The sequence below is a fragment of the Saccopteryx leptura genome, chromosome 10 (assembly GCF_036850995.1).
Source record: "Saccopteryx leptura isolate mSacLep1 chromosome 10, mSacLep1_pri_phased_curated, whole genome shotgun sequence".
Lineage (NCBI taxonomy): Eukaryota > Metazoa > Chordata > Mammalia > Chiroptera > Emballonuridae > Saccopteryx > Saccopteryx leptura.
Window position 1 is genome coordinate 80,863,276 of NC_089512.1, and position 22,117 is coordinate 80,885,392.

Genomic DNA, 22,117 nt, shown 5'->3' on the forward strand with positions numbered 1-22,117 from the left:
AGCCTTAAGACATCTCTCAGATTCCTCCTGTTCTCAATATATCTTTTCCTTCTCTTATAGCATTTATCAAAAACTGCTTTGTATTATAGTACAGGTTAACCTTTGTTTTAGGCAAAAAAATTCCATGTTCCCCCAGCCCCACAAGATATCTTCATCTACCCCCTGGAACATGTGAATGTTTCCCTACTTGAAAAAAGTGTCTTTGCAGATGCGACTAGATTGGGTATTTGCAATAAGGAGATAACCTTAAATAATCCAACTGGGCCCTAAATGCCATAACAATTGTTCTTATAGAAGACACAGAGGAGAAGACACACACAGGAAACAAAGAGGCCGTGTGACTACAGAAGCAGAGATTGGAGAGATGGCAGCCACAAGTAAAAGAATGCTAACAGCCACTAGAAGCTGGAAGAAGCAAAGAGCAGACTCACCTCTAAAGTCTCGAAAAGGAATGCCACCTGCTGACCCCTTGATTTTGAACTTCTGGTCCCCAGGACTATGAGACAATTTCTGTTGTTTTAACCCACCCATTTTGCAATCCATTACAACAGTACAGAAAACTTACATACCATTCCAATGTTATTTTCTATCAATGGATGGCGTTTATCACAAGTTGTAATTACTTGATTGTTCAGTTGTTCATTGTGTCTCACTCCATTAATATGTAAGCTTCAAGAAGATGTGGGCCTGTCCTGTGCACATGGCTCTTAGCATAGTGTCTAGAGGGGTCCCCAAACTTTTTACACAAGGGGCCAGTTCACTGTCCCTCAGACGGTTGGAGGGCCACCACATACAGTTCTTCTCTCACTGACCACCAATGAAAGAGGTGCCCCTTCTGGAAGTGCGGCGGGGGCCGGATAAATGGCCTCAGGGGACCACATGCGGCCCGCGGGCCATAGTTTGGGGATGCCTGGTAGAATATATTGCATTTCTAGGAATTATCTGTTAATTGAATGAATAGATAAATATCCCTTTATTAGATAACAAGTCTTATAAGATGGACACCATGTCTATTGACCATAATTCCCCAAACTTCCAGCACAGAGCTTTGCCAAAAACTGTTGTTGAACTAGGCTTGAGCTCTAGAAATCAGGAAGTCAAGATTCCAGATATTGTACCGCAATTTACAGCTATGTGATAAATTGTGTCCCACCTCTATCTTGTACTCATCTAGTATTTGAAGTAGAGTTCAAGTATGTTTGTTCCTTATCTACTCTTCTAGTCCTGATAAGGAACAAGTCCAGATAGCATTCATTTTTACACCCTGTACATGATCCAAGTGCTTGACATACTGTGGGGAAAATGAATACTTGAGACTTTTGGGTGAATAAGAATGTCAGACTAAGTCATAACTGACATCATCACCGCATCCTTGAGTAAATTCCTTGTCAACTCTGAACCTCAATATTCTCAATTAAACCCCTAACTCCGAGGTTGTGAACTTGTGAACTACTTGGCCTATAGTAGCTCCATGAGTGGTACCTAATAACCCTATGCCACTGACCTAAGTCAACATTGAGTATAGCATCAGAAAAGAGCTCCAAACTGGCTCCATTACTTCTTGGCCACGTGATCTTGGGCAACCTGTTTTACCTTTCTGAGCCACAGTTCCTTAGCCAAAAACTGACAATAATAACCACCTTGTTAAAGAAGTTCTAACATAAAAACTAAATGAAGTAACCGAAGAGTTAAACTTAGAAGACCTGGTTCAATAATGTAATTATTTTGAGCAAAAAAAAAAAAAAAAGAAAAAAAAACCTGTCAGCTTTTTAATATGTGCAGTGATCTTGAATAAATACTCCCACTTTCTTGGGCCTTTAAAACAATGGAAGGTGCCAGCAAACCCTATTATTGCCTCAAGAAATCCAAGTTTGGGAACCTTTGAACCAAAGGCCACGTGAGGGTTCCATGATTCCATTACTCTTTTCTTCAGCAACCTACCAGTTATCAGTATTTACAATGAAGAGAGACCAAGCCGACCCGTCGACAGGTTTCAAGAACAGTCCAGCACCTGAGGCAGCTCTGAAACCAGCTGTCTCAGTAGGGCCCGAACTCTACGTCAATCAGGCATCTCTGATTCGACTTCCCTGTGCAGTGGGACACTCCTGCTTATCAGCTGGGCTGGCAGCCTCTTCGAGATTACTCTTGAGGCAGCTATGAGGATGCTACTGATAAATGCCAACACTAAATGCCACCAGAGAAAAGACATGACTGACACACAAATTAGTTGCAATAATCACACAGGCAGTTTATTACTCACAAATCCTTTTGGCGTGCCTGGGTACAGATAAATGGGGCCCCGTGGGTGTACTCCTCTCGGCTGGCTTTGGTCAGAGTTCAGAGTGGCATGGAGACAGTCCACATAATCATTGGAGCCTGGACAACTACTGCAGCAAGGGGCCCCTCAGCTTTAGTACCTTTTCTGGCCAAGCCTTCTAACAAGTGTCAATCTACAGGATTATCACCTCAAACCACCTTTTTGGGAGTTCCTTGCAGGGAATCCCCTTTTATGTTAATCTACTGAAATGTTTAAATCAAACTGCTTTTTAAGATGTTCTTATTTACATTAATTTACAAAGTCAATGTAAATAACACCAAACCACTTCTTATCTAGGTATAACTTCACACACATACAAACTGGGTCCTGCTTGAAAGTCAGAGTCTGTTTATCACATTACAGAGTTATTGCACCAAGCCAATCTATTAATTCCCATCCAAATGGCATAACTTTTTTTTTTTTTTTTTTACAGAGACAGGGAGAGAGTCAGAGAGAGGGAGAGATAGGGATAGACAGACAGGAACGGAGAGAGATGAGAAGCATCAATGATGTTGCGACACTTTAGTTGTTCGTTGATTGCTTTCTCATATGTGCCTTGACTGTGGGACTACAGCAGACCGAGTGACTTCTTGCTCGAGCCAGCGACCTTGGGCTCAAGCTGGTGAGCTTTGCTCAAACCAGATAAGCCTGAGCTCAAGCTGGCGACCTTGGGGTCTCTAACCTGGGTCCTCCACATCCCAGTCCGACGCTCTATCCACTGCGCAACCGCCTGGTCAGGCAAATGGCATAACTTTATTTAATTTTAATGATTATTTTTAATATCATTTTAATTACTTTTATATATCTACCATATATATTTATATATATTTAATCACTATAACCTTATATTACTACAACACCAGGCTAAGTTGACGCTTTATGCAGACACAGGTCCCGACCTAAGGAGACCACGCCTCACAGATTGGGCCGCCTACCATCTCTCAGAGACGCCCTGAATTGCCTGGGTAACGGCTGACATCACAGCGTAGCTTCCTGCTTGTTGGCATGAAGCCCATACAGCGCAACGCGCAGGCGCCTGGCGAGAGCCAATGGCGCGACCGGGATATTGGCGCTGCTCAGCCCCGCCCCTTTCCCAGCGGATTCGCGGTGGGGCCGAGCCGGGTGTCCTTACCTGTCCTGGGCCCGCGCCGTTGTTTGTAGCTCCGTGGCTGGTCGCCCCGTCACGTAGGTTACGCACACAACCACTCCGTAGGGTCCGCCCAGGTAGCTGCGCTCCCGCACCAGGGCACCCCGGAGACCCGGGCCGCGATGTGGCGGGTGGGGGGTCAGAGGTGGAGCTGACCCGGGCGGAGAAGAGCCCACGGAGTCGGGCCACCCACGAAGCCCTTCCCCGCCGTGGGGCTCGGGTTCCCGCCCGCCGATTTCCAGCAGTCTGGGTCACGCTACCTGCTGGAAGTCCCGAATTCCGTGCCCCCCAAGTCCCGGCTCCACTGCGGGAATGTTCAAAAATGAGTATCAGGTAACCCCAAACGGCTCTTCAACCTGTCTATATAGCTTTCTCCTGTTGGGGGTGAGGGCACAGCTTTCCCAACTTTCTATAATACTGTCTCATTTCGGGGAAGACGAAATTAATGGGTGAGTGGTCTTGATCCGAAAAGGAAAAAAGAAAAGAAAGAAAAAGCATCTAACGTATGGGGATATGGTTTGACTTTGTTAAGTCACCATGTTTGTGCTTTCAAGATCGCTTCATATGAAGTGATAAAATATCCCCTAATTTTTGTGAACAATGTATATAGATTTTCTGAGATTCTGATAAAAATACGGATCTTAAACCCCAACCAGACTCCTGAATCAAAGTCTCAAGGGCAGGGCGCATAAAGATTGAGTTTGAACGAGCGCCTTGGTTCTCACTACTGATAAACACACTGGTATATCAGAAGCTATTTAGAAGAGACTGAATGAGTGAGTGCATGTACGGTTAAACCGAGAAAGTAAGTACTTTGGCTATTTACTATTTTCTCCAAATCTGGAGGTCAGTGATTCTCAAATGATGGGGTATACTAGGATCACTCAGGGGTACTTACAAAAATGCAGATTTATTGACCCTCACCCCAGATCTAGTGAATCAACTGCTGTAGATGGAGCTAGTGAATTTACCTTTATAACAACTTAACACCCTAGTTCATGCTGATGCAGCTAGTCCAAAGATCACAGGGGAGAAACTGATTGTGAGTCTTCCTCAGTCACCTGGAGCATCCTGGAGTGTCTCAGTGCTGGACCTGCTTTCCTTACTCCGCTAGCATCTCCCTGCTTTACCTTCCCCCTAGTCTCCTGCCCTCCCTCCCCATCCCTACCTGAGCATACACTCCCTATTACAGTCTCCTTTCCACCCTACTTCTGTGTCTCCGTGCCAGAACAGTCCTCACACTGGCCTCCCACTCTTGCTTCTACCTTTTCGCCAAACACTGCCAGCCTTCTCATGAGTGACCCAAGAGAAGAGAGAACTTTCTTTTATTCCAATTATTAGAACAACTTTTAGACATTTTCTCTCACTTAATGAAGGTAAAATATATTGATATTAAAAAAAAAAAAAGAAAGCATTTTCCTGCTGTGGGAAACTGGGAAAACAGGAGAAAAATAAATGGGGAATGGCAGTTTTCTATGTCACCAAGTGTAACAAACAGAACAAGCTTCCTTAAATTTAAAATTCATGGTGAGATATGACCTGGTCCCAGAAGCTGTAGTAATTCTAGCCACACACAGTTTGCTCATAATAATGTCTTCAGTGATTATGTGTTAAAACTTAGAAGCAAAAACATCTTTATATTATTGAAAAAAATTAAAAGCTGAAAATTCTTTACAAAAGTCAGACAGATGTGCTCATGTGCTGCTTACAATTCAAACAGGCCATAAAAGAGAACCATATTTAGTCTTTATTTAATATTCTTAATTTCTTGCAATAAACGCTTCCTCAGATGTAATCACCTTGTTTAATTCCTCTCCTTTATAATTAAAAGTTATGTAAATTCAGCAATGTGTTTAGTCTTTTTACATAAGCATGTCCCTCCATGTTCTCAGGTTTACCATAAAGAATACTTAACATACCCATAGATATGATTTTTTATTTTTCTTGCACAGATGTTATAGATCTTCAAGTTAATCTATATTAAATATAATATAAAATATTTATAAGAATGCTCAAAATAAGAGTCATTCTTTCCCTCACTCCCTCCCAGACTTTTTTATTGATCAGACTGAATTATTAATTTGCTCCTTTTTGAATAATTATTGCTGTCAGCACTATTGAGCTTTTGCTTTGTGCAAGGTATTGTGCTTGATGCTTTATATTTACTAGCCTGTGTAATCCAACAGTCCATTTTACAGATGAAGAACCAAGAGGGTAGATAACTCCAAAGCCAGCTAGTTAATAAATGGCAAAGCTGGTATTGGAATTTGGGCCAGTATGATTAAAAAGATTGTAACTAAAGATGATCAGAATTTATTAGTCTGGGTTGAATACAATGTTTTGTAAGCATGATCTAAAGATGTCAAATAAGTGAACCTCACACTGAGAGACTAAGGTTTGTGTGGCACAATTTATTTTTATTATGCTGTAAAAAAACTCCTTAAATCCAAGGTGACTCAAATCAGAACTACTGTGGCTAGATATTATCAAGGTCTAAAGCAGGAGCAATAACAGGGAACATTTTGTCTCCCAGATCTACTTATCTAACAGAAGCCTAAAGAGTGGTTGTAGACTGTGGTGGGGAGTATCTTCTCCTTAGCATTGTCTTTCACTTTAAGTATATCATTTTTGTTTTTTAGGGAGGTGCATCTGTTGAAATCTTTAGTGCTCAGGGAAAGAATCCTGGATCAAAATGGAAGATCCTTGGCAGTCCATCTGTGATTTGGAAAGTAAGTGTAAGAAATTAGAGCAACCTAAAACCTGGCAAGAAATGAGAGTGATGATTATAACAAAAAGGGCTTGATCAGATTTCAGAACTATTTTCCCTCTTCATTCACTCCAAAATCCTTTCATGACAAGTTGGCTGCAGTCCTCCCAGATGGCACTCCTCAGTTTAGGATGTAGGCACAGCCCCTTCTCTGTACACTAAGTCCTTCTGTAGTCTTAGGTGACTTCAGTATCTGGGAGGAAAATCTCTCCAAACCCTTAGCTTCTCAGTTTCTTGATTTCTACTGACCTCTTCCTCTCTACTTTAGCATCCAATCCCACTGTCCCACCCTCTACCTTACACCACAAACTGCAGGGTCTCTGAAATTACTAAGCGAGACACAAAGACATCCCACTTGGACCCCACTCTTCAGTTCTTAAGGCTGCTTGTCCAGTTACTCCCGCTTCTTCAACCTAAGGCCATTGGCCATTCTTCTTTCCCCTGTGTTTAGTTTCATTTATGTGTGTATTTTCTCTGTCTTCACTTCCTTTACTCTCCAGCCCGGAATCTGCAGTCCATTTCAATCACTGCCCAGTGAAGACCTTGAATGCCTGCTCCTTCTTTCATCATGTCTGCCCAGCAAACACCAGCTCTTTCTGAATCCCCGGTTATCTGTCTGTATCTGGGTTTCTCGGTACCTTTGGAGAAAATATCTATAGCTTCTCAGATTGAGGATGCTATAAATTCAACCTGAACAGCCCAGAAAGTTCTCCTAACTTCGCTTAGTTTCTAAAATAATTCTTTCTCCCGTATCTTCAGGATAAGATACTGTGGGTATGGATCCCTAATCCCTACCCACACAGGTCCTCACTCACTCACCAGAAGACCTCACACCTTATTTCACGAGGAAAAAACCTCATGAAACTACCTCAGCTTGCTGCACCAGATCTGAAACCTATATCCATCACTGTCTTCTCTTTCTCTTCTCTCTTGTACACTTGAGAGAAAGAATGCCTTTCTAGGAACTCTGTTCTAAGGATATTTTTTTTAAACTATTAATTGAGTATGTACTGTTTGTCAAACACAGCATTAAGTATATTACATATGTTATGTAATTTGTACAATAGCCTTGTGAGATAGGTACCTTTATGTCCCTTTTATAGATGATAAAACTGAGGCATGAGAAGGTAAGCAACTTGCTCACCATTATACAGCTTTTACTATGAATGAGAGATACATGATGCTGTTAGGGTATATGGTAGGGAAATCAAGAAAGGCTTCCCAAGGGAATGACATTTTATTGCTAAGAGCTAGCTAGGCACTGGGTGGGGCTGATGGGAAGCAGCGCATTTCAGGCAGATGGAAAAGTATGTGCTACGTCTTTGTCTCAGGAGAGAACTTAGGATTTTTAAGAAACTGCTAGAAGGCTACTAAGGCTAGGGTGCAGACAGAGTAGAGAGTGCAGGGTAGGAGATGGGGTTTGAAAAACTAGGCAGAGACCAGACTACGTAGGGGCTTTTGGACCACATTGAACATTTTGAAAAACTGTTGAAAAGTTTTAAGTATATGCTGAATTTGTGAATGGATGGAATAAATAATATACTCAGTATATGTAGTGATATATTCATTTCAAATACATAAGAGCTGCTATTGTGGTGGGTATAATGTAAATTTATTACATGTTACTTAATTCTTAGCAGCCACTAGTTACAATGCATGAATTAACATGTACAAAATGGGAAAGTGGGAGTAGCTGTGAAACTTTTCTTGTATGTGACAGAGACAGAGACAGAGACAGAGATAGAGAGAGGGACATATAGGGACAGACAGGAAGGGAGAGAGATAAGAAGCATTAATTCTTCGTAGCGGCTCCTTAGTTCTTCATTCATTGCTTTCTCATGCTCATGTGTGCCTTGGAGGGTGGGGGGGCTACAGCAGAGCCAGTGACCCCTTGCTCAAGCCAGCAACCTTGGGCTCAAACCAATGACCTTTGGGCTCAAGCCAGCGACCATGGGGTCATGTCCATAATCCTAGGATCAAGCCGGCGACCTCAGGGTTTCAAACTTGGGTCCTCTGCATCACAGTCCAATGCTCTACCCACTGCGCCACCGCCTGGTCAGGCCTGTGAAATATTTTAATTTGAGCAAAGGGGTCTTTATACTCAAAGATTGAGAATTTGGTCCATTAAAAAAAATAGTAACCATTTACATACCACTTTTACTCATGGAAATTGGACTCTGACATTAAGTTTTTCATATCCAGGTTGTTTTATTTTTTCCTGTTTCTCCAACTTTAGTTTTCTAGGTCACTTTAATTGTAACACTTTAATTTGTACTGATTTTAAGTAAATGATATAGATTATAGAACTTTAAGTGAGAGCACTAGTGAAAATAAATAAATAAATAACACAGTGATTAATTCTGTATGAGCCATGGCCAGAAACTAAGGCCCTTTCAGACTGGTTACAGCATAGGTTAGATGATGTATTGCACTGTAACAGAACATGATGTTCAGCCTGTGCTGTTAGACGGAAATACACAGATTAATGGAGAGGATGGGTAAATAAACTCTGGAAACTCAAATTAGTAACTTGAGAATCCCTACACTTGGAGAACTTTTTCTCATTTGGAGGAAGAGCACCTTGACATAATAGAGGACTTGCCAAGTGGATTAGTGTGTCTTCTGTATTCCAGTTCCCAGCAAGTCTCAAAAGAATATTAAGAACTAAGTCTACTTTTAAGTCATTTGAATCTGGGATTTGTTTCCTGTGAGTTTTCCGCTCCAATTTTAGAATAGAAACCAAATAAAATAAGTTTCACTACTGTTTTCATTTTTTTATAGGAGTTTGATAGAGAAGTTAAAAGTTTTGTGTTTGTCCTGGAAGGCAGCAGCCAAACAAACAAAATTCAGTTACCAAAGGAGAATAAGCAAATCCGTAAGTAAGATTTTAAATATTGAAGCTTAACAATTGATGCTTAAAATTACACTTATTAGTCTCATACACAGGCACTAGTTTAACTTTTAGTGGCATATATTGACATGAAGTGATAGGATTTTTAAATTTAGAGAATAACCTTATGCCAAGCTTTTAAAAATACCTATTCTGATTCACTGTTTACTAGAAATCTAGCAATATTTGTTTTGTTTTTTCTCCAAGTAAGAGAAGGGGAGATAGAGAGACAGACTTTCATATGAGCCTTGACTGGGATCCACCTGGCAACCCCCATCTGCAGCTGATGCTCTGCCCATCTGGGGCTATGCTCACAGTTGAGCAATTCTTAGCACTTGAGGTGGAGGCTCCACAGAGCCACCCACAGTTCTCGGGGCTGGTACACTCAAACCAATCAAGCCACTGGCTGCAGGAGGAGAAGAGAGAAAGAGAGCGAATGGGGAGGGATGTAGAAGCAGATGGGCGCTTCTCTGGTGTGCCCTGACTGGGAATCAAACCTGAGACATCCACAGGCGAGGCTGATGCTGTACCACTGAGCAAACCAGCCAGGGCCAGAAATCTAGCAGTACTTTAAAGAAGATTTAGGGGATTATTTAATAGCCATTAATTGTAATAGTAATGGTGTTTTGTTGAGTACTTACTATGTGCCTATGATTTTCTAAGCATCTCACATCCTTACTATTGCTCTCTTATAGATAAGCAGAGTTTGTGTCCTTGTCAAGAAATCAGGTAAACTTTGAAATAAACTCAGGAATTCCTAAATGATAGGAAACTAATTCGTGAGAAAAAAAATTATGTAAAGTACAATACATAATTTTGTGACATATCAGCTTATATACCTTTAAAAATGTTAGAGTAGATTTCAATTCTCATTTACTTTGGAAGTTAAGATCAGCATTTTAAGCAAAAGAAACTGAGAGATCACCTAAATTTAAGTTGAGAAGCCAATTATTGGCAGAACTGAGGTTAAAATTTGAGGCTCTGCCACCAAATTAGGTTTTGCATAAACTGATGTGATTTAGGAAATATAATTTTTCAAAATGATTAATCAGATTTTCATCACCTTTGTCCTATGTTTTAATGATAGATTTTAGGTGATTTAACAAATATAAATAAACAGTTATTTTTTTACATTTATGATTTATGTATTTCTTCATTCATTAAGAAAATTTATTGAATACTACTATTAATATATACTAGGTACTATGAAAAGACTGTTCTTAGTATTTTAATTCAGTTTTCTAATCATGGACTCTATGCTTTATGTACCAGTTCAAGCTACTACATGAATATTTTAAAAGTCTGAGACATTAAACCAAGCCGTACAAGTAATAGATAGAAGATGACTAATTTAAAAATGGTTTTACCAGTGTTTCTAAAATGAAATAAGAAATAGACCTCAAAGAGAAGGAATAATCATTGTTAAAATAATTTAAAAAATATTTTTATTGAATTCACTGTGGTAACATTGGTTAATAAAATTATACAGGTTTCAGGTATACAGTTCCACAGCATCATCTGTATATTACATTATGCTCACCACTCCAAGTCAAGTCTCCCTCCATCACCATCCATCCCCCTCTCCCCTCCTCCACCTCACCCACCCCTTTTCTTTCCTGCAGTCCCACACTGCTGTGTTTGTTTTTTTCCCTTTGCTTTTAATTTACTACTAAAATCATAATTTTTTTTAATTTTTATTTTTTTCTTCCCCTCCCCTTTCCCCTCTCCCCCCTTCCCTCCCCCTTCCCCCCGTAACCACCACACTCCTGTCCATGTCTCTTAGTCTCGCTTTTATGTCCCACCAATGTATGGAATCCTGCAGTTCTTGTTTTTTTCTGATTCGCTTATTTCACTCCACATAATGTTATCAAGGTTCCACCATTCTGCTGTAAGTGATCCAATGTCATCGTTTCTTCTAGCTGAATAGTATACCATGGTGTATATGTACCTCATCTTCTTTATCCAGTCTTCTATTTTTTTTACAGTGATTAAAAGCCTTTAAGCAAACTCTTGGCCCATACAGCAAGAATCCATAAAAGAGTAGTGACCTTAACATGTTCACTAAGTCCAAATTGGCCCCATCACCATGCCAAATCCCTGAAAAATGCAACCCAACCACAGTTCAGTCTGTTAGGAGCTGTCACAGGGAGCAGGAGTCCAGGAAAAGTCCACACAGGAAAAGTCCGCATGGCACTGGAATTGTCACAATTCTATACTTTGCAGCTCATGTCCAAGTCCCAATGACTGCTGCTTCTAGCTGGTAAAGATTCAGGTAGACTGGAAAAGCCATTTGCAGCATGCGTGGATATGGAGCTTCTGTTCTCCTCTGCCTGGAGAGTTGAGACCAGGTTGCTTTTCCCTGGAGCTCTGCGACTGTAGCATGGTAAAGAGAACCTTGGGATACACTAAGCTGGGTGGCAAAGGTAAATTCATATTACAAGTTGGCAAAAGGGGGAAAGAGAGCTCTAAATTAGGAATAGGTCCCAGCCTGAAATATGAGTGGGACATTGAGGTAGGAGGGATAAAGGAAACACTATATATTAAGCAAAGCAGCAGAAAATAGGACTATCAACACCCACAACAGAGATCTTTGAGGGAAGAATAAAAAACCTGACTATTCAGGCAAAACATAGTTAAGTGGCCCTTATGCAAATGAGATCAGTTTACCTGCTTCTTGGAAGAAATACCCTAGGCTCGTCCACAGTGTGTCATAGATGGGGCCGACGGCCTTGGGCACCTTCAGCCTTAAGTGGCAAACCCCAGCTTTCTGGGCAAGGTTAGGTCATAGGTGGCTGGAGCAGGGCTGGAAGAGACTGAACCTTCCCTTAGAGGAGTGAGGGGGAAGCCCACCTTCCAGTGTCCCTGTTTCCTCACAGCAGAGGCATGTAAGCCTGGGAGGCTTTAGCTCCATGACCTTCCTTTCCACTATTGAAGCAGGACCCAGATGGCATCCTATGAGACCCCTTTGGGGCATTGGAGCCTTTAAGGGTGTATCCTAAAAGCTGGTAGTTCCCCTGATCTCTATTGGGCTTTTTCTTCCTCTAGCTATCTTAAAATCCATGCTCAGAAGATCTCGCTGAGAGATTTGAGGATCCCCATCTGCCTATATAAATCTTTTCCATATATCTGGAGCTATTTGGAAAAAGACAAAACAGTGTTATTAGCTGGATCTAATAAAGAAGGTAGTGGTTTGCAGGCGGAAAAGATTTGGTGTCTCCTGTTCATCAGCCTTCAAAAGAAATGTAAATTTTTTTTTTTAAGTAAAAAGCATGATATGGTAGACCCGTAGGAGTAATTGGCCTGGTGTGCAGGATTCCCGGGTTTGATTCCTGGCCAAAGCACACAGGAGAAGCGCCCATCTACTTCTCCACCCTTCCCCCTCTCCCTCCTCTCCATCTCTCACTTCCCCTCCCGCAGGCAAGGCTCCACCAGAGCAAAGCCACCCCGGGCACTAAGGATGGCCCCATGGCCTCCGCCCCAGTTGCTAGAATGGCTCTGGTTGTAACACAGCAACACCCCAGATGGGCAGAGCATTCCCCCTGGTAAGCATGCCAGGTGGATCCCGGTCAGGCGCATGCGGGAGTCTGTCTGACTGCCTCCCCATTTCCATCCTCAGAAAAATACAAAAAATAAATAAATAAAAGAAAAAATACAACCAAAAAACAAAACAAAACAAAACAAAAAAAACCCAGGGTATTCCCTTGTGTTAAAGCTCCAGGGAGCATGGAGTGAGCTTGAGTATGTCCTATGAAACATGGAGCTCTATGTTGACATACAAGTCTTTGAAGAAGGAGGAACTGCTGAAATATTGTAGTTCATCACCATTTGTCCCTAAGACAGCAGTCTTTATAGTGGAAACATCATAAGTAAATATTTGCTATCTGTCTATAGATTAAAGGGGGAATATGGCAAATGCTGAAAAGCCATGCTCTTTGTGCCCCTCCCCTCCCCAACCCCCTCCTTCTCCTCCCCCCACCCTGTACCCCCAACACTGTTGTCCATGTCTCTGAGTCTCATCTTTATGTCCCACCTATGTATGGAAACATATAGTTCTTAGTTTTTTCTGATTTACTTCTTTCGCTCAGTATAATGTTATCAAGGCCCATCCATGTTGTTGTAAAAGATCCTATGTCATCATTTCTTATGGCTGAGTAGTATTCCATAGTATATATATACCAAAGCTTTTTAATCCACTCGTCCTCTGATGGACACTTGGGCTGTTTCCAGATCTTTGCTATTGTGAACAATGCTGCCATAAACATGGGGGTGCATTTCTTCTTTTCAAACAGTGGTATGGTATTCTTGGGGTATATTCCTAAAAGTGGTATAGCTGGGTAAAGGCAGTTCGATTTTTAATTTCTTGAGGAATCTCCATACTGTTTTCCACAGGCTGCACCAGTCTGCATTCCCACCAGCAGTGCAGGAGGGTTCCCTTTTCTCCACATCCTCGCCAGCACTTATTCTGTGTTGTTTTATTGATGAGCGCCATTCTGACTGGTGTGAGGTGATATCTCATTGTGGTTTTAATTTGCATTTCTCTAATCATTAGTGATGTTGAACATTTTTTCATATGCCTATTGGCCATCTGTGTGTCCTCTTTGGAGAAGTGTCTATTCATTTATTTTGCCCATTTTTGGATTGGATTGTTTGTCTTCCTGGTATTAAGTTTTACAAGTTCTTTATAAATTTTGGTTATTAACCCCTTATCGCAATTTCAAATATATTCTCCCATTGTGTAGTTTGTCTTTTTATTCTGTTCTTATTGTCTTTAGCTGTGCAAAAGCTTTTTAGTTGGATATAGTCCCATTTGTTTATCCTGTCTTTTATTTCACTTGCCTGTGGAGACAAATCAGCAAATATATTGCTGCGACAGATGTCAGAGAGCTTACTGCCTATGTTTTCTTCTAAGATGCTTATGGTTTCACGGCCTACATTTAAGTCTTTTATCCATTTTGAGTTTATTTTTGTGAGTGGTGTAAGTTGGTGGTCTAGTTTCATTTTTTTCCAGGTAGCTGTCCAATTTTCCCAACATCATTTGTTAAAGAGGCTGTCTTTACTCCATTGTATTTCCTTACCTCCTTTGTCAAATATCCGTTGTCCATAGAACTGTGGGTTTATTTCTGGGTTCTCTGTTCTGTTCCATTGATCTATGTGCCTGTTCTTATGCCAATACCATGCTGTTTTGAGTACAGTGGCTTTATAATATAACTTGATATCCGGAAGTGTGATACCTCCCGCTTTATTCTTTCTTTTCAAGATTGCTGAGCCTATTCGTGTTCTCTTTTGGTTCCATATAAATTTTTGGAATATGTGTTCTATATATTTGAAGTAAGTCATCGGTATTTTAATTGGTATTGCATTGAATTTATAAATTGCTTTGGGTAATATAGACATTTTAATGATGCTTATTATTCCTAACCATGAGCACGGTATATGCCTCCACTTATTCGTATCTTCCCTGATTTCTTTTATCAATGTTTTATAATTTTCCGAGTACAAGTCTTTAATCTCCTTGGTTAGATTTATTCCTAGGTACTTTATTTTTTTGGTTGCAATGGTAAAGGGGATTGATTCCTTGATTTCTCTTTCTGACAGTTCATTATTAGTGTATAAAAATGCCTCTGATTTCTGAGTATTGATTTTATATCCTGCCACCTTGCCAAATTCATTTATCAGGTACAGTAGTTTTTTGACTGAGACTTTAGGGTTTTCTATATACAATATCATGTCATCAGCAAATAATGATAGTTTTACTTCTTCTTTTCCAATTTGGATTCCTTTTATTTCTTTTTCTTGTCTGATTGCTGTGGCTAGGGCTTCCAGAACTATGTTGAATAAGAGTGGTGAAAGGGGGCACCCCTGCCTTGTTCCTGATATTATGGGGATTGCTTTTAATTTTTGCCCATTGAGTATGATGTTGGCTGTGGGTTTGTCATATATGGCCTTTATCATGTTGAGGTATGTTCCCTGTATTCCCACTTTGCTGAGAGTTTTGAACATGAATGGGTGCTGGACTTTATCAAATGCTTTTTCTGCATCTATTGAAATTATCATGTGGTTTTTCTCCTTTCTTTTGTTTATGTGATGAATCACATTGATTGGTTTGCGAATATTGTACCAGCCTTGCCTCCCAAGAATAAATCCCACTTGATCATGGTGTATGATTTTTTTCATATATTGCTGGATCCGGTTTGCTAATATTTTGTTGAGGATTTTAGCATTTAAGTTCATCAGGGATATTGGCCTATAATTTTCTTTTTTTGTGTTGTCTTTGCCTGGTTTTGGAATGAGAATTATGCTCGCCTCATAAAAGGAGCTTGGAAGTCTTCCTTCCTCTTGAATTTTTTGAAATAGCTTGAGAAGGATAGGAGTTAGTTCTTCTTTGAATATTTGGTAGAATTCACTTGTGAAGCCATCAGGCCCAGGACTTTTCTTTTTTGGGAGTTTTTTGATAGCTGTTTGAATCTCATTTGTTGTAATTGGTCTGTTTAGGTTTTCTGATTCTTCCAGATTGATTTTTGGAAGATTATATGATTCAAGGAATTTGTCCATTTCATCTAGGTTGTCTAGTTGTTTGGCGTACAGTTCTTCATAGTATTTTCTTAAAATAATTTGTATTTCTGTTGTGTCAGTTGTTATTTCTCCACTCTCATTTCTAATTTTATTTATTTGAGTCCTCTCTCTTTTTTTCTTGGTGAGTCTCGTTAAAGGTTCATCGATCTTGTTTACCTTTTCAAGGAACCAGCTCCTGGTTTCATTGATCCTCTGTATTGTTTCTTTAGCCTCTATGTCATTTATTTCTGCTCTGATCTTTATTATTTCCTTCCTTCTACTAGGTCTGGGCTTTACTTGCTGTTCTTTTTCTAGTTCTTTTCGATAAAGGGTTAAGTTGTTTATTTGAGCTTTTTCTAGCTTCTTGAGGTATGGCTGTAATGCTATAAACTTCCCTCTCAGGACTGCTTTTGCTGTGTCCCATAAATTTTGAGTTGATGTATGCTCATTATTGTTTGTTTCTAGGAATTTTTTAATTTCTTCTTTGATCTCAATGTTAACCCATTCATTATTTAATAACGTGCTATTTAGTTTCCAAGTGTTTGAATGTTTTTCAATTTTTCTATTGTGGTTGATTTCTAGTTTAATGTCATTGTGATTAGAGAAAGTGCTTGATATGATTTCAATCTTCTTAAATTTGTTGAGCCCGCTTTTGTGCCCTAACATGTGGTCTATTCTAGAGAATGTACCATGAGCGCTTGAAAAGAATGTATATTCTGCTGTTTTAGGGTGAAAGGTTCTGAAGATATCTATTAAATCGAGTTGATCTAGTGTGTCCTTTAAGTGTGCTGTTTCTTTGTTGATTTTCTTTCTTGAGGATCTATCTAATGATGTTAATGGGGTATTGAAATCCCCTACTATTATAGTATTGCTGTTGATCTCGCCCTTTCAGTTCATCAAAGTCTGTTTTTTATGTTTAGGTGCTCCTATATTAGGTACGTAGATATTTATAAAGGTTATATCTTCCTTTTGGATTTCTCCCTTTATCATTATGTAGTGACCTTCTTTATCTCTAACTATGGTCTTGGTTTTAAAGTTTATTTTGTCTGATATAAGTATTGCTTCCTCAGCTTTTTTTTCATTTCCATTTGTGTGAAATATTTTTTTCCATCCTTTTATCTTCAGTCTGTGTGCATCTTTTGATTTAAGGTGTGTCTCTTGTAGACAGTATATGTATGGGTCCTGTTTTCTTATCCACGCAGCTACCCTATGTCTCTTGATCAGATCATTTAATCCATTAACATTTAAGGTTATTACTGATATGTAATTGTTTATTGCCATTTTTTTTCTTTGAAACTCTATTCCTCTTTTGCTATATTCTTTTTTTCCTTTGATCTGTTTACAACAGGTCCCTTAGTATTTCTTGCAGCCTTGGTTTGGTTGCAGTGAATTCCTTCAGTTTTTTTTTTTGTCTGTAAAGCTTTTTATTTCTCCTTCAATTTTAAATGATAGCCTTGCTGGATAAAGTAGTCTTGGTTGTAGGTTCTTGTTCTGCATTACTTTGAATATTTCTTGCCATTCCCTTCTGGCCTCAAGTGTTTCTGTTGAGAAGTCAGAAGTCATCCTTATGGGAGCTCCTTTGTAGGTGATAGTCTTTTTTTCTCTAGCAGCTTTTAATATTTTTTCTTTATCATTTAGCTTTGGTAATTTAATTATGATATGTCTTGTTGTTGGTTTCTTTGGGTTTCTCCTTAATGGAGTTCTCTGTGCTTCCTGAACATGTGAAATGTTTTCCTGCCTTAATTGGGGGAAGTTTTCCGCTATAATATGTTTGAACAAAGTCTCTATCCCTTGTTCTTTCTCTTCTTCTTCAGGAACCCCTATGATGAGGATGTTATTTCTCTTCATGTTGTCACAGAGCTCTCTTAGAGTTTCCTCAGACTTTTTGAGTCTCTTTTCTTTTTTCTGCTCTGCTTCTGTGCCTTTATTTATTGTGTCCTCTAACTCACTGATTCGATTCTCTGCTTCATCCATCCTGCTTTTAATTCCTTCCATTGTATTCTTTATTTCAGATATTGTATTTGTCATTTCTGACTGATTCTTTTTTATTATTTCAATGTCCTTTTTTATATTTGTTATCTCTTTATTTAGGTTTTTGTAATGGCCGTCTATGGTTGTTCTGATATCTTTGAGCATCCTAACAATTGTACTTTTAAACTCTGTATCTGGTAATTTGGTTATATCTGATTCACTTAGGTCCTTTTCTGGGGATTTCTCTTGGTTTATTTGTGTTGTATTTCTCTGCCTCCACATTTTCTCTTCACGGGAGTGGCTGTGATCATGTGCTCGGGTGCACAAGCGTTGGTGGCCTAGGCCTTTGCCCCGCCCCCGTGTGTGACGTTATGCTCAGTCCTGAGGGCACTGGCGAGCACCTTTGCTCAGCTGCGGGTCTCTGCCTGTTTCCAGGCTTTTGCCCTGCCCTTGCAGGAGGAGCCCACTTGAGGAACGGCTGTTAGCCTTGGCTCTACCACCGGGCAGGACTGCGTTCCCAAGCTCAGCTCAGTAGTGGAACTCCGCCTCTTCTGGGCTTTTGGCTCCACCCCCACAGGAGGATATGGCTACCAAGTCAGACCACAAGCCTGGGTTGCATGGGCGGGGCAAGGCTGTGCTCCTCTGCCCTTGCTCAGGGGCTGGTCTTCACCCTTTCCGGGGTTCCCGCCCTTTTCCCACAGGCTGGATTACAGGCTGCCGGAAGCTGAGCTTGACTGCTTTTGCACGCCCCCTTCTCCCCAGCTGGGCAAGATTGAGCTCTCATCTGAGCCGAGTGGTAGCCAGCTGGCTTCCACCCCTGCCAGCAGAACCGCGCTTTTGTCTCACACTGCCGCCCACCCTCGGGCGCGCCCTCAGCCACATGGGTGGGGGCGTTGCAGCTCGGACCCTAAGACTCACTACTGTAGACCCAAAAGCTCCCTCCTTCTATGCGACTCTGCTCTGAGTGCCATGGTAGAGCTTGTTTGGCTGCTCTCCTACTTCCCTTTGCTGGTATTGCTGTTTTTGGGGGAAATATTCACTTCAGCTTTGGGGAGTGACTCGTCCCAGGGGTTAGGGTGGCTATCTCCCAAAATGTTTCTCCCTGTGCCTCCTAGATTACACTCTCTTCCTGTTACTCTGGTCCTCTCCTCTCTTCCCCCGTCCCCAGGAGCCCCGGGTGGGTGATTATGAGAGAGATGTTCTGCGCAGTCCCTTTAAGAAGGATCCTGGGTCTGAGAAATCAGACTCTTTCTCAAAAACAGTATCCTGACTTGTTTCCAGCTAAATACTGTCCTTATGCCTCTTCTGGGCTCTGGGCCTGTAGGCTGGGGCTTTGTTCCTGGGGCTCATGACCCTTCCCCCTCTGCTAAACTCACTTTCCGCCACGTGAGTCTCTCCCTGTTGCCATTCGCTCCGGGGAGCTGGGCAGCCCTCTCCGCGTTTCCACTTTTCCTACCAGTCTCTGTGTGGCTTCCTCAGCGTTCCTTGGTTGAAGAGTCCTCTTAGTTTAGTCCAAAGTTGGTTTTTCCAGATGATAGTTCATAAAATTAGTTTGTAATCCACTTTGGTTCTGGGAGGTAGATGTTGGTACGTCCACCTACTCCAGCGCCATCTTGTCTCCTCCTAAAAATCATAATTTTAAAAATTATGATTTCCTCATAGTTCCTGATTTTTTAATAGCAGAATTATTTTCATTCTCACAAAAATTTATACATATAAATGGGATGAAATAAGATGAGCCAGGGACATGTATCTGAAATGTAGGTTACTCTTTTTATAGGAAACATGGTACATCTTTTTTTAAGGATATTGACTTTATAAGATAAATGCATTTGATTTGCAGGAACATGACTTAATCTAATCCAATGTTCTTTTGTTTTCTTCTTATTGCTGGCCCATACTTCCATGTGAAGCCCTAAGTATCTGTGGATATGACCTTGTTATTGACAAAATCAGATCACTTCTAGGAGCCTTTCTCAGTTGGCTCTGAAAAATATTTCTCCTCTACCAAAGGTCTAGTGACTAAAGACAAGCTTCCTTTTCCTACTTTTATCTAAAAAACATTTTTAATGTATTATAATTGCTTTATAAATGCGAAGATGAGGCCCTGGCTGGTTGGCTCAGTTGTTGAGTGTCAGCCTGGAGTGTGGAAGTCCTGGGTTTGATTCCTGGCCAGGGCACACAGGAGAAGTGCCCATCTGCTTCTCTACCCTTCCCCTTCTCTTTCCTCTCTATCTCTTTCTTTCCCTCCCACAGCCAAGGCTCCATTGGAGCAAAGTTGGCCCTGGGGGCTGAGGATGGCTCCATGGCCTCCACCTCAGGGGCTAGAATGGCTCTGGCAGCAATGGAGCAACACCCCAGAGGGGCAGAGCATCGCCCCCTGGTGGGCATGCCAGGTGGATCCTGGTTGGGCTTATGTGGGAGTCTGTATGATTGCCTCCCCACTTCTAACTTCGGAAAAATACACACACACAAAAAATAAATAAATAAATTAACAGAAGGAAGATGATAGTTTTAATTGGAAGAAACAGAGGAATTTTTTAATGTGTTTCTTGTACAATGCCCTGTAATTAAAAACTAATCTAGCTCATCTGTAGCATATGCAACACTATAACAAATGAAACAGTTTTTGCAATCTTTATGATTAATTATTTGTAATTTTTGATAACAGCTTTATAGTTATTTTTGCTTGTATAAAATGACCTTCTGTGTGAAGTTGTTATAGTTAAATTTAAATTAAATGGCATACCTTGAATAGAGAATTGGCGTTCAATTAACATTTCTAAATTTACTTCAGTTACCATTATGTGTTTCTATTTTAAGAGTAAACGTCTACTTTATTTATGTAAATTTGACATTAGGTACCCCATTATGCATTTCCTGCTATATTAGGTGCTTCTGGAGAGAGTTTAATAATGAAATTGAGTATGTTTATTTTTTCACGTTGAATAAGAGTATTTCTGAATTACATTTGAACATCTCTAAATATGTCAGGTGTTTTTTTGTTTTTTTTTACATAGCATCTTATCAAATAAAGTGATATCAGATTGTGCACTTCTCCAGTACAGGAATCTTGCATCATCTGTTGTGTACCCCCCTGCCTTAGTGAATCATGTATAGTTGGTGTTTAATAAGTTTGTTAAATTTGTTACATAAAGACACTATAACAATTTAGGTTATAATTTCTAGATATAACCAGTTTGTCCTGATAATGAGACTTGAGTAAATTGTTAGCTGGATAAATGAACTCATGCTGCTCTTTAGCCTGGGACATGTTCTGTAGAGTTGCCCATAAGAGAAGCAGCTCTGTCACACGTAAACATCTATCATTTGAATGGTCTGTTCCAGGACTTTCTATTTGAAGGCTCATCTTTGCAACCATTTTTTTTCTCTGCCTGTGACATCTGAACCCAGTGGTATTTCTTGGGATCAGCATCCCTGAAGCCCTGTGTTAATCTAAGTTTCAGGTACTCTGGAGGATGAAATCATCTTTATGAGGTTCCCCCAAAACTTCCCCTGCCTCCACTTTGATACTCTTTTTTAAATAAATCTCATTAAGACTTCTTCTGTTTAAAACCCTTCAGTGGCTTTGACCTTACCGCTCTACTTACAATGCTCTTGTTCGAGTCACTAGTCATCTCTGTATTTCTGAACCCAGTGGCCAGTTCTCAACCTCTTCTTGCTTAGTAAAACAGCAGCATTTGACTAGGTTGACACCCTGGGCCTCTTTGATATATTTTCTTCATTCATCTTCCAGGATGCCCACTCCTAGTTTTCTCCCTGATTCACTGGTGTTCCTTAGTTTCCTTTCAGATTCTTCCTCTTCTCTCTAACCCAACTGAATGTTGCAGTGCACCTGGACCTAGTCCTTTACCCTCTGTCTACATGTACTCCCTGGTTTATACAATCTCTATCTTACTCCAGCTCATGTTTCCAGCTCAGACTTCTATTTCCAACTCCTGATGTGTGGTATTTTCAGTTGCTTACTTTACATTCTACTTGGACAGATTTACTCTAGAAATTTCTCCTCCTCCTCCAGCAGACAGCCCATCTCAGTTGTTAGCAACTTGTCATTTCAATTGCTCAACCCAAAAATTCTTAAATAAGCCTGATTTTCTATCTCTTCATTCAGTCCATGAGGAAGATTTTGTTGAGTCTATGTTTAAGTTAGAGTCATTCTCTGACTGCTACTTCTTACCACCTCCAATGTTGCCACCCTTGTCTGAGCCATATCTTATGCTTGTAGTATTGCAGTAGTCTCCTAATTGGCCTCCTTGTGCCTTGCCTCCTATTGTCAAGTTAGTGGCTAGAGTGATACTTGTAAGAGTGATACAGCATACACACTCCACTGAATGTGTCCTGTCTCTCTCAGTAAAAAATAAACATCTGCAGGATTCTGTAGTTGGTGCCCTCCTCACTGTCAGACCTTATCTCCTATTACTCTTTCTCTTGTTCCCTTTCCTATAATCATGT

The 22,117-nt window shown here is 40.5% G+C and overlaps 1 protein-coding gene across 9 annotated transcripts in view; it reads left to right on the forward strand.

Annotated features, from left to right (window-relative positions):
- The first annotated feature begins 3,440 nt into the window (after positions 1-3,440).
- Positions 3,441-22,117, forward strand: part of CFAP20DC (CFAP20 domain containing) — a 401,527-nt gene continuing 382,850 nt past the window's right edge. For 4 of the 9 annotated variants that reach the window (XM_066351160.1, XM_066351167.1, XM_066351164.1 and 1 more), the window contains exons 1-3: positions 3,441-3,797; positions 6,104-6,193; positions 9,013-9,106. In XM_066351160.1, the coding sequence (XP_066207257.1) occupies positions 3,777-3,797; positions 6,104-6,193; positions 9,013-9,106 (205 nt within the window). In that variant the 5' untranslated portion in view covers positions 3,441-3,776. Of the gene's footprint in view, positions 3,798-6,103; positions 6,194-9,012; positions 9,107-9,816; positions 9,851-22,117 lie in introns of those variants that run through there. The other 5 variants (XM_066351161.1, XM_066351162.1, XM_066351166.1 and 2 more) reach the window with 5 other exon arrangements.